This window comes from Neoarius graeffei, chromosome 5 (genome assembly GCF_027579695.1).
Source record: "Neoarius graeffei isolate fNeoGra1 chromosome 5, fNeoGra1.pri, whole genome shotgun sequence".
NCBI classification, from domain to species: Eukaryota; Metazoa; Chordata; class Actinopteri; order Siluriformes; family Ariidae; genus Neoarius; species Neoarius graeffei.
This window is the reverse complement of record NC_083573.1, coordinates 52,482,324-52,495,036: the sequence shown is the minus strand read 5'-3', so window position 1 is coordinate 52,495,036 and position 12,713 is coordinate 52,482,324. Positions and strand designations below refer to the sequence as shown.

General features: G+C 41.9%; 1 protein-coding gene across 2 annotated transcripts in view; it reads left to right on the top strand.

The window, feature by feature from the left end:
* The window catches only part of si:dkey-17m8.1 (C-Jun-amino-terminal kinase-interacting protein 4), a 35,899-nt gene extending 23,603 nt beyond the window's left edge, over positions 1–12,296 (top strand). For both annotated transcript variants that reach the window (XM_060922013.1, XM_060922014.1), the window contains exons 18-28: positions 4,179–4,226; positions 4,908–5,049; positions 5,168–5,210; positions 5,294–5,374; positions 7,049–7,116; positions 7,227–7,375; positions 7,471–7,646; positions 9,471–9,580; positions 10,071–10,166; positions 10,289–10,381; positions 11,429–12,296. In XM_060922013.1, the coding sequence (XP_060777996.1) occupies positions 4,179–4,226; positions 4,908–5,049; positions 5,168–5,210; positions 5,294–5,374; positions 7,049–7,116; positions 7,227–7,375; positions 7,471–7,646; positions 9,471–9,580; positions 10,071–10,166; positions 10,289–10,381; positions 11,429–11,538 (1,116 nt within the window). In that variant the 3' untranslated portion in view covers positions 11,539–12,296. The remainder of the gene's footprint in view (positions 1–4,178; positions 4,227–4,907; positions 5,050–5,167; positions 5,211–5,293; positions 5,375–7,048; positions 7,117–7,226; positions 7,376–7,470; positions 7,647–9,470; positions 9,581–10,070; positions 10,167–10,288; positions 10,382–11,428) is intronic.
* The last annotated feature ends 417 nt before the right edge of the window (positions 12,297–12,713 follow it).

The window sequence follows — 12,713 nt, the reverse complement described above, 5'->3', positions numbered from 1 at the left end:
ATGATCCAGAAGCGCAGACATCTTCTCTGGGCCAAGGCTCATTTAAAATGGACTGTGGCAAAGTGGAAAACTGTTCTGTGGTCAGACGAATCAAAATTTGAAGTTCTTTATGGAAATCAGGGACGCCATGTCATTCGGACTAAAGAGGAGAAGGACGATCCAAGTTGTTATCAGCGCTCAGTTCAGAAGCCTGCATCTCTGATGGTATGGGGTTGCATTAGTGCGTGTGGCATGGGCAGCTTACACATCTGGAAAGACACCATCAATGCTGAAAGGTATATCCAGGTTCTAGAGCAACATATGCTCCCATCCAGATGACGTCTCTTTCAGGGAAGACCTTGCATTTGCCAACATGACAATGCCAAACCACATACTGCATCAATTACAGCATCATGGCTGCGTAGAAGAAGGGTCCGGGTACTGAACTGGCCAGCCTGCAGTCCAGATCTTTCACCCATAGAAAACATTTGGCGCATCATAAAACGGAAGATACGACAAAAAAGACCTAAGACAGTTGAGCAACTAGAATCCTACATTAGACAAGAATGGGTTAACATTCCTATCCCTAAACTTGAGCAACTTGTCTCCTCAGTCCCCAGACGTTTACAGACTGTTGTAAAGAGAAAAGGGGATGTCTCACAGTGGTAAACATGGCCTTGTCCCAACTTTTTTGAGATGTGTTGTTGTCATGAAATTTAAAATCACCTAATGTTTCTCTTTAAATGATACATTTTCTCAGTTTAAACATTTGATATGTCATCTATGTTCTATTCTGAACAAAATATGGAATTCTGAAACTTCCACATCATTGCATTCTGTTTTTATTTACAATTTGTACTTTGTCCCAACTTTTTTGGAATCGAGGTTGTATTAAAAGGCTCAATGATCTATTGGTTAGCTGGGTATAAGCTTTTATAGACTTGTCGGCATTGCTTAATATCACACCGGGAAAGCAACAACTGGACCAAATTTCTGACTTTTTTGACATTTTATGATTCTCATGAGTAAAACTATTGAAGGGGGGACATCTTTTATTCAAAAGAATAAAAGGCCAAATTATTTCTTTGTGGTTACTGAAGTTAAGGTTGGTTTTAGAATGAATGTAGTTCTTTATGCTTTAAAGTGCTGATGACACGAACATGCAATTTCTTAAATAAACTATACAACATGGCAAACAGATTTCTGTTATAATTACGTGAAAAGAAGCTGTTGTTTTGCGAATATCCAACTTTTAATTGCACAGCGCAAGAAAACTGGGTCCGTGGCTCGCGGCCATGTTGTGACGTCAGCGGAAGAACACGCTGCGGTTCACTGGCTGTTCTACTCAATGGAAATGGCGCATGAAAACGCCGGTGAACTTTCTAGTGCTAGCTCTTCAACAACCAAATACTGGTACTTTAAGCAGTGATCATGATGGCATGATTTTATCTGATTTTAAATAAATGAGATTGATAATAATGTGAATGTTCACAACTAGTACATACAAACTCTGCAGCTTCTGATTCAGCAGCTGCGTCATACTCCGCAAAAACATCAGCAAGAACCTACAATATAAATGGAAATGCAATACACTAAGCTCAAATGACTTTTGGAAAGTATCATTTCTACATTTTTTCTACATATTCTTGAAGTCGGTCATCGGGGTACTTGCTACCGTTCCCTAACAACGCATGGCAAAGGGTCAAGTGTAGTGTTGCTACGAGTCCTTGCTAAAGCCTCCGGTGGAAGATCCTCGATGTGCTGATAAGACATACAGTTCTATATAACACACAAGTGTCACAATAATCACAAAACAGATGCAAATTGTTAAAATACCTCATTTTTAAGCAATCATGTATTGATCTCTTCCGAATAGAATCTATGATAGCCTACCCTCTTTACCCTTTGCCTCTCGTTGCTAGGCGGCAGTTACATGAAAGCCGCAAGCTTTCACAAGCAAATACATGACTGATATCACGCCGACTTTATGATTACATTTATGATTATCATGAATGTGTACTCTATGATGTGTACTCTGTGAGCGCTCTGGAGCGAGTCACTTCCAAGATGGCCGCGCAGACCGCAGTGTTACTATTTTTAGCATCATGTCGGAGCACTCTATAGCTCTACGTACCTTTATCTTATGTCGTTTCTCAACACATGTTCTGACAGTTGGACTGTCTTTGGAGGAGTCGCCTTGTCCCAGGCGACTGCTGGATCCGACATAGCTACTAGTAGACCCCCTCCGGAATACTGTAGGCACTGCTGATGGTAGCAACACACGTTTGTGCTGAACTGCACACCCAAGAGATTCCTTTAAGCTGGGAAGGGTGTCAAAACAATCCAAATTGAAGTGTTCAGAGCACAGGACGGATGTTGGTGAGGGCTCCCACTTGTCACGAGTGCGCCTGACTTGCCGCACCCACTTCGCATGCAGCTCAGGATCTCTGGGAAACTTGAATAAACTTACCCCATCCTTGTGGGTTTTGGAGCAAAAGCCGGCAACACAACGCGAAGGCGTAATAACTAATATATATATAAAATTATATATATATATATATATATATATCATCTCATCTCATTATCTCTAGCCGCTTTATCCTTCTACAGGGTCGCAGGCAAGCTGGAGCCTATCCCAGCTGACTACGGGCGAAAGGCGGGGTACACCCTGGACAAGTCGCCAGGTCATCACAGGGCTGACACATAGACACAGACAACCATTCACACTCACATTCACACCTACGCTCAATTTAGAGTCACCAGTTAACCTAACCTGCATGTCTTTGGACTGTGGGGGAAACCGGAGCACCCGGAGGAAACCCACGCGGACACGGGGAGAACATGCAAACTCCACACAGAAAGGCCCTCGCCGGCCCCGGGGCTCGAACCCGGACCTTCTTGCTGTGAGGCGACAGCACTAACCACTACACCACCGTGCCGCCCCATATATATATATATATATATATATATATATATATATATATATATATATAATAATGTATAATAAAAATACTAATAATGATAAACTGAACACCTGCCGCATCAACAACAAACTGGTAAGTTAGGAGGAAGATTCTTTCGCTGACGTCATATAGCTCCTCCTCCTCTTTCGTCTCCTGGGTGCTGCAGCCCCGTCAAATTTGCCCAAATAGCCGCATTTTTTATCATAACTTGTAAAATAGGCGCCTTCGTGAATTAATATATGGATCATCGGGAATTACTTTTTATGTTATAAAACATCGCCAAAGATGTCAAAAACGTGTCATCAGCACTTTAAATGTGTGTGTATTTTTAGGAGTAACATGTTTTTATCCCCCACTGGCCGAAAGGCCCGATGGGGGATTATGTCGTGGCGATGTCCATCCATCCATTCGTCCGTCCTGGGAAGGGTGTACTCGCCTTCTAAAATCAACTCCTCTCATGATTTTTGGAGGAATTTCACGAAACTTGACAGGATTCTTTGTTATATGTCGGTAATACACATATCGCAATTTCGTTCAATTCAGTCGCATTTTACTAGAGTTATGGCATAGTTGCCAGCGGGGGATTTTGTGCTCTCACAGTACTCTTGTTAATTGATAGTTGTTCACTTTGGGAGTTTTTGCTATTTAGGTTGTAGTCAACAGATGTATAATTAAAGCCCTGTTTAACCCAAACTAGTGCCGTTGGCTTAATTTTTGACCTTCTACAATTCATTTTTAGCTCATCCGGCCGCAGGCCAGGCCGAATGAGCTTATGCGATCACGCATCGTCTGTGTGTCGTTGTCCGTCCACAATTTACAAAAATCGCTGCTACTCCTACAGGATTGATCGAATTTCGATCAATCTCGCATACAGTGTTCCCCAGGTGGGTATGCATAAAACCTTGTCAGGATGGTGGTGCCACTTGTCAGATTTTATGGGCGCCTTGGCTGGTATGAGCTACAGCCTCATTGAGTCTTTTATTTATTTATTTTTTGACAAGTTATATGTTAAAATTGGGATAAGTTAACAATTTCCATATCTAGTTGGCATCTTTTGTTCAACCAAATGTCAGTTTGGGAATTAGGAAAAGTTATTGTTCAGAACTCTGAGCTCAGTATATTAGCTTTTCCACAGTAGCTTGTGTGTGTGTGTGTGTGTGTGTGTGTGTGTGTGTGTGTGTGTGTGTGTGTGTGTGTGTGTACTAGTACTAAAAGTCCTGTTTTTCTTTATTGTAGCTGAACTGTGCTGTAGCAGTCCCACCAGAGGTGTCAGGAGAGCAGAACGTATGTTGAATCTGTTACAACTGACCTAAGATCAGGTTATTGTGTGTTGGATAATTACAGAGGAAACACAAAGATGGATAATTACATACTTGGTCCTACATGAACAAAGCCTTAGATTATATAGAAGCAAAACCAATCTAGAATCAACTCTTAAATATTCAGTTTCTGATCCTCAGGCACATTCATAATCTCATCTCATTTCATCTCATTATCTCTAGCCGCTTTATCCTGTTCTACAGGGTCGCAGGCAAGCTGGAGCCTATCCCAGCTGACTACGGGCGAAAGGCGGGGTACACCCTGGACAAGTCGCCAGGTCATCACAGGGCTGACACATAGACACAGACAACCATTCACACTCACATTCACACCTACGCTCAATTTAGAGTCACCAGTTAACCTAACCTGCATGTCTTTGGACTGTGGGGGAAACCGGAGCACCCGGAGGAAACCCACGCGGACACGGGGAGAACATGCAAACTCCGCACAGAAAGGCCCTCGCCGGCCACGGGGCTCGAACCCGGACCTTCTTGCTGTGAGGTGACAGCGCTAACCACTACACCACCGTGCCGCCCACATTTGTAATCTTTGCCTTAATATTATCTTTAACTGAACACCCATTGTCCACGTGCCATGACACTGTCATTCATTCTCATACACATTTCATGCCCCTCCCAATCTTAGTGTTCTGTCTGGGTGATCACTGGACCTGCTTCCAGTAGTGATGTCACAGTGATTGACCCAGCACGATCCAATACCATCCTGGATCAGTTCAGCCTTCCACTCACCTCTCCAGCTCTGTGCATTTGTGCTGTGCCTCCCACCGGTCAGTTCAGTCATCGAGCATAATTAAAATAGTTCCTGCTTAATCTAAGATCTGTTTCTGTCTGTCATCTGAACTGGCTGTTGTTTGCTGCTCACTTCTTACTCGTCTCTTGCTTCAGGAGAAACATTTGGGACTGTGTGGATTGGAACACAGGATGGCGGGTATGAAGCCCTTTGTGTTTTTCTAACTCATTTTTAATTTATTCAGATGGTGTACTTTTTTTAATTCCCTTTTTGTCCATCAGCGTGCTCGTTCATTCAGCCTCTGGCTCTAGGAGGCGCTGTTTGCAGTCAGTCAGTCTTTCAGAGGGCGTGCATTCTCTTACGTGAGTTTTAATTCTCCTGACGATCCTGTATTTTATGTGACTAGGGTTGCAAAGGGGGTGGAAAGTTTCCGGGAATTTTGAGGGGCCCAGGAATATTGGGAATTTTCGGGAATTTTCAATTTTGGCATTTATTAAGTTTTAAACATTTTAAAACATTTCATCACCCAGAAAAACAAATTAAAACCCATGTTAAGCCTTTCTTTCAATTATGTACTGTTTTGTGCTAATTAAGAATAGGACATATTGCTAAAGGCCAATTAATAAAAGGCTTTTTAGTTTTTCAATATTAGTATTAGATTCAGATTTTTCAGTGAAAAAATTATTCTCAATCTCAATTAGGGATTTTTTTTCTTCAAATAAAGCATCTTGCCACTCTTACATTTTGTGGGAAATTCCAAGATGCTAAATATAATAACATTTAATATAACAACAGTACCCTTTGGTAAGAATTAACTGGAAATCTAACTCATTGCATAACAAGTAGTGATTTCTAAAAATCTTGCAAAAACTCAATTTTGACCATTTTTATTACAAAATTTTACAAAACTTGAAGACTTGTCTACAGATTTTATCACAAAGATATCACATCATAAAATAACAAGGAATATAAAAAAAATTAAAATTTCTAATGACTAGTAGTCTTGAAATAAGTTTTGCTGCTTGTAAAATCTATTGGTGCCACTTTTTTCTTTGAATCTGGAGCAAGGCTGTTTAATGTCCTTGTTTTAATAGCATTGTAGACCCTAATCATTACTTCTAATCCGATAATTTGCAAGCAAATTACTTAACAGGATATGGTTTACAAACCAGTTGCAAAATGAAAAAGGAATTAAAGTTGTTGAAATATAATTAGTAAACAAAAAAGTTACAGGAAGCGGTCTTCAAAATCACAAGCAGAGTTAAAGTTGCTTTTGAAGATAAGTTCTCATAAAGTCTAAGGCTATTGTTTAATTCATTATACATGTACCAGGGAAAACCCGTATTGTTTTTGTAAAACATCTCATCTCCTCTCATTATCTCTAGCCGCTTTATCCTTCTACAGGGTCGCAGGCAAGCTGGAGCCTATCCCAGCTGACTACGGGCGAAAGGCGGGGTACACCCTGGACAAGTCGCCAGGTCATCACAGGGCTGACACATAGACACAGACAACCATTCACACTCACATTCACACCTACGGTCAATTTAGAGTCACCAGTTAACCTAACCTGCATGTCTTTGGACTGTGGGGGAAACCGGAGCACCCGGAGGAAACCCACGCGGACACAGGGAGAACATGCAAACTCCACACAGAAAGGCCCTCGCGAACCCAGACCTTCTTGCTGTGAGGCGACAGCGCTAACCACTACACCACCGTGCCGCCCTTTGTAAAACATTTGGTGGTTATTAATTTTCTCAGTTGTTTAATTAGTTACATGTTTGTTTTTGCTTGTATGCTCTTCTGAACAGAACAGAGACCCAGAGAAATATCCTAATCTGAATAAAAGGACCTTATTATTTTTTTTTTGTATCAATTTTTAAGTAAAGTCGGTTTTGAAAATTCCCGAAAGTTCCCCCAAATTCCCGTTAATTCCCAAAATTTCCATGGAAATTTTCCACTCTGAAAATTCCTGGGAATTTTGCAACCCTACATGTGATAATCGGACAATTATTTCTATGCGTTTGCTTTTCTTACAGATTCTCGCCAGGTCAGGTGATTGCAGGTTTAGGCAATGGAATGCTCACATTTTTCAGCTACAGCTCTGGTGCGTCTCCTCTCTTGTTCACTCTCGATGCATTTACACTTTGGACTGACTTTTGGAACCACAGATGCTGTTAAACATGGGTTTGGTAAGTGGTTTGTTTGCTTTTCTAGGTGGATGGAACCTTCACTCTCATGAAGTACTTTCACTGGGCATAACTCCTCTGCAGCCCATTCGTTGTTGCCTAGCAAAGAACGGCTGTCTCTGGGTGGGATACTGGAACAAAGTATTGATTATTGATGTCCAAAATAGGAAAGTGGAGGTATGTATGGACTAGAAGCTCCGTCATGGAACTGAATATCAGTGTGCACTTTAATAGTTACAACTGATGTTTTGCTTCTCTTTCTGGCATTGCAGAGATCATTCGCTGTGTCGCATCGAAGTGAACAGCAGGTTCGCTTCCTGTGTGCAGCAGGATGTGGAGTTTGGGCTTCCTGCCGGCTGGATCCTACCCTCAGGCTCTTTGATTGGACATCCGGGCGACCACTACAGGAGGTTGATGTTTCATCAATGATAACCAAAGCTTTAGGCAAGTTCTACAATTTTTGTGACTTAATACAAGAATTGAAAGATTCCATTCTGACTCCACTGAAAGACATCAGCTGTTTATTGAATTTGATTTGCATTTAATTAAATGTGTAATAAATAAAATGGCTATTAAAAAAAAAAAAAGAATATGACCCATTGCACTGAAAAATGTTGATCACTTTGTACATTATACACAACAGTGTCACTCTCATCTTGAGTTAAATGTCAGTCTCAGCATTTGATGAACAGGAGCCTCATTGTTGCTCTTCACGCTCACACCAATGCTGAAATAATCTCTGAATAATTCAGCGAGTTTTGTTGCCTATATTTCCCTTTTTTTCTGCCATTACGTTTATAATGTAAGGTATGGGGGGCGGCACGGTGGTGTAGTGGTTAGCGCTGTCGCCTCACAGCAAGAAGGTCCAGGTTCGAGCCCTGTGGCCAGCGAGGGCCTTTCTGTGCGGAGTTTGCATGTTCTCCCCGTGTCTGCATGGGTTTCCTCCGGGTGCTCCGGTTTCCCCCACAGTCCAAAGACATGCAGGTTAGGTTAACTGGTGACTCTAAATTGAGCGTAGGTGTGAATGTGAGTGTGAATGGTTGTCTGTGTCTATGTGTCAGCCCTGTGATGACCTGGCGACTTGTCCAGGGTGTACCCCGCCTTTCGCCTGTAGTCAGCTGGGATAGGCTCCAGCTTGCCTGCGACCCTGTAGAACAGGATAAAGCAGCTAGAGATAATGAGATGAGATGAGATGTTTTCAAGGGATCTCATGTCTGTTTCAGGGGATCTCGGATCCCCCGAGTACCCCCATAGTTCGAACACTGCCTACACTGCTGATGACTTGAAGGGCTACAGGCTTACAATTATGTTGTTAGTGGCTTGGTTCGTGATATTACAGCTGTTATTAAGAATAACCTACACATAGTTATGGCCAAGGTAATCTTGTTGATATTTATCTTTTAATAATATATCTTTTCAGTTGAAAAATTAATACTTTTTGTTACTATTAAGGTATCCATAATTTAGGTAAATTTATCCAAATTATACATATGTATTTATGATATATGCCTACACAACAACTATGCTTTATTTATATAATAGGAGGGAGAGCAAGCCCCAAACCATCCTAAATTATTATTATTATTATTAAATTGTAGAAGTCTGGGAGGCTTGCTCCTCATCCAGTTATCAACTTGGGGCCAATTTAGCATGTTTTAAATCTGAATTTCTTGCGTTTGCTTACCTCAAAGTGTCCGCAGATCATGCACAGACTTATCCATTATATCCACAGTTTTTTGCCAAGTCTCACACAGGTTTCTTTCAAGTCTACTGTTGGGCCAATAAATCATAAATACAACAGCTCAGATTTGTTTGTTTAAGTCGTTTGCCACTCCACTTTATTCTCGTGGGTTCACATACCGCTGCCGTTATTTCCCCCAATCACGAGTTTGTTGGTCTTCCAAAATGGCGCAGGGTCTGTTTACTTCCGGTTTCAGGTGACGTCAGTGAAAGGGGTCTATTGGCATTATCTTAACCAGCTTCATGAGGTAGTCACCTGGAATGCTTTTCAGTTAACAGCTGTGCTTTGTCAAAAGTTAATGAATGCAGGTTATTGCTACCTTAATGAGTTTGAGATCAAACAACAAATGGTAAATAATAAACATACAGTAAATAGCCTGGTTCCACAACTGTAGTAATCCGTTAAAAATAAAGAAAAAAAATTGAAATAGGTATGCCCAAACTTTTGACTGGTACTGTAAATGGCAAAATTTTTCTTCGCAAATGATTTTTAAAAAATACTATATATTTATATTGTTTTTCTTCCAGGCAGTGCATTCCTGTCCCTTTCACCTCTTCAGATCTCTGCCTTGTCTGTGATCAGTGGGCGGCTGTGGGTGGGCACAGGAAGTGGTGCCGTTTTCTCCGTCCCACTGTCACTCGGTGAGTTCTTTTCTTTTGTTTGTCTTAGCTCATCTCATCTCATTATCTCTAGCCGCTTTATCCTGTTCTACAGGGTCGCAGGCAAGCTGGAGCCTATCCCAGCTGACTACGGGCGAAAGGCGGGGTACACCCTGGACAAGTCGCCAGGTCATCACAGGGCTGACACATAGACACAGACAACCATTCACACTCACATTCACACCTACGCTCAATTTAGAGTCACCAGTTAACCTAACCTGCATGTCTTTGGACTGTGGGGGAAACCGGAGCACCCGGAGGAAACCCACGTGGACACGGGGAGAACATGCAAACTCTGCACAGAAAGGCCCTCGCCGGCCACGGGGCTCGAACCCAGGACCTTCTTGCTGTGAGGCGACAGCGCTAACCACTACACCACCGTGCCGCCCCGTTTGTCTTAGCTTTTCAAGCAATTTGCTGAAATATGTTGAATTTGCTTGATGTTCTCTTTTTGTATTATTTTGCCCAACAGGTTCTGAGTCCTCTATCCCATATTGCACTTTAGCTTCAGCTCAGCTGTGTTTTCATGGCCACCGTCAGGCAGTTAAATTCATCATCTCTGCTCCAGGTGACATTTGCTCAAAAAATCAGTTTTGTTTCAAAAATATGAAACGTTACATTATGTGCTTTTTATTTCGTGCAAAGCTCTCAGCCTGACGACTTCCTCATGTGCTGCTGACATGTTTTCAGGCTGCCGTGGTTCTTCTGTTCCAGCAGATGGTGGTGCCTCTACCTCTCATCTGATCCTCAGTGGTGGAGAAGGCTACATCAATTTCCGTATTGGTGAGTCACCAACAGTCGTTTCCTAAATGTTTCTACAGTGTCTTGCAAAAGTACTCAACTCCCTGAAAAGCCATTCGTTTGAATTACAAATGACAATTACACGGTCATTTTATTGCAAATCAATACACTCCTTCAAGTCATTTATTTGTCAGCAGATAGAAAGAACATTTAAAGCTAAAATGTGCTGCTTGCATAAGTATTCAACCTCTTCAGACTCGTTCTTGATTGAACCACCTTTTGCTGCAGAAACTGATCCAACCAGCTTTGCATGCTGTTTGGCAGTAATTATCACGCATTCTTCCTGGCAGATTTGCTCCAGGTTGCTCATGTTGGTTGGATGTTTGACTGCAATTTTCAAACCATGCCACAGGTTCTCGATCGGATTCAGATCTTGGCTTTGGCTTGGCACTGTAAAGCATTCACCTTTGTTTTTAACCACTCCTGCAATTGCTTTGGCTTTGTGTTCAAGACCATCGTCCTGCTGAAATGTGAAGTTCCTCACAAGCTTTAGGGTGGTAGCAGACTGAAACAGGTTCTCGTGTAGGATTTTACTCCGACCATTCAAATTTGAAAGGAGATTGAAAGGAAATTCAGTTACTGCTGGCACTAATTGTCAGAGCTATGCTCTTATTTAATAAAAAAAACCCGAATCAACACCTTCTGACCAATCGGATTTGAGAATTCAACTGCGCAGTGGTATAAATGAATATTCAGGGGGCGTCGTGGCTCAGGTGGATAAGGTGCCATGCCATAGATCCGGGGACCTGGGTTCGATTCCGACCCGAGGTCGTTTCCCGATCCCTCCCCGTCTCTCTCTCCCACTCATTTCCTGTCTCTGCACTGTCCTATCCAAATAAAGGTGAAAAAAGCCCCCCAAAAAATCTAAAAAAATAAATTAATGAATATTCAAGTTGCCAGTTCATAGTCTGTGTTACAATGCCTGTATAATATATGTCAGTTCGAGGAGTTATTTATATGTAGTAACTGATAAACTAGCAACTCTGTGTATAAAGTAGTAATAAGTAATAATTGTTTCCGCTTCCGCAGGTGATGAGGTTAGTGATGGACTTGGTGAGACTGTCCCACAGAGATCAGAACGAAGTCACGTGATCATCTGGCAGAGCCAAACTCAGTCGATCCCTAGTTCCTCCCTTTAACAGTAAATTTTCTATATGCTTGTATGTATTTCCTTTTTAATGTTTGTTTATTCAGAAGAACACTTTTTGTGTTTACTTTGCTGTGCACTTGTATGTCTGACCCTATTCCAAGTTATTGCCTTTGAAAGAGCACAGAACGGTATTACAGTAAGTGATGTGACTGTCGATGGCAGCCATGTGTGTAAGTTTATACAGCACTCAAAATGGGTGACCCAGAAAAGGTGCAAAAAGAGTAAGAGAAAATATTTTGGTGTAGACAAGGCCCTATTTGTTTGAGCCTTCTCCCATGCTGTGTGCTGATAAATGTTGCAGTGCAGTTTTGTTTTTCATTTACAGTTTTGACACTCGGCTTTAGCCAACTGTTTGGTAATTGCTGTGCATTTTTTGTCTTTTCTTTTTTGGGCTGATGTTCTGTTTATCATGCTGGTTGGCTGCAAAAGTGATTCTGAGCAGTCAGACAGATCATCTCATCGACCTGCTTCTGTACTTGAAATTTAGGCAGCCACATCATTCTCTCTGTAAAAGGACATTTTTAATTAATTTATTGGCAGATTTAGCTACAATTGTCAAACTATGTAAATATGAATGTGAAAATGTTTAAACTTGGCTACAGCTGCTCATTCACACTAGCCCTTTGTGATGAATCTGAACAAACGAGATCATTTCAGCCATCGTTATTACGCCTTGTCAGCAGAGCGTACCTTAAAGGAACAGTCCACCGTACTTCCATAATGAAATATGTTCTTACCTGAATTGAGACGAGCTGCTCCGTACCTCTCCGAGCTTTGCGCGACCTCCCAGTCAGTCAGACGCAGTCAGACGCGCTGTCACTCCTGTTAGCAATGTAGCTAGGCTCAGTATGGCCAATGGTATTTTTTGGGGCTGTAGTTAGATGCGACCAAACTCTTCCGCGTTTTTCCTGTTTACATAGGTTTATATGACCAGTGATATGAAACAAGTTCAGTTACACAAATTGAAACGTAGCGATTTTCTATGCTATGGAAAGTCCGCACTATAATGACAGGCGTACTAACACCTTCTGCGCGCTTCGGCAGCGCATTGATATCTGAGCTCCGTATCCATGTGCTGCCGAAGCGTGCAGAAGGTGTTAGTACGCCTGTCATTATAATGCGGACTTTCCATAGCATAGAAAATCGCTACGTTTCAATTTGTGT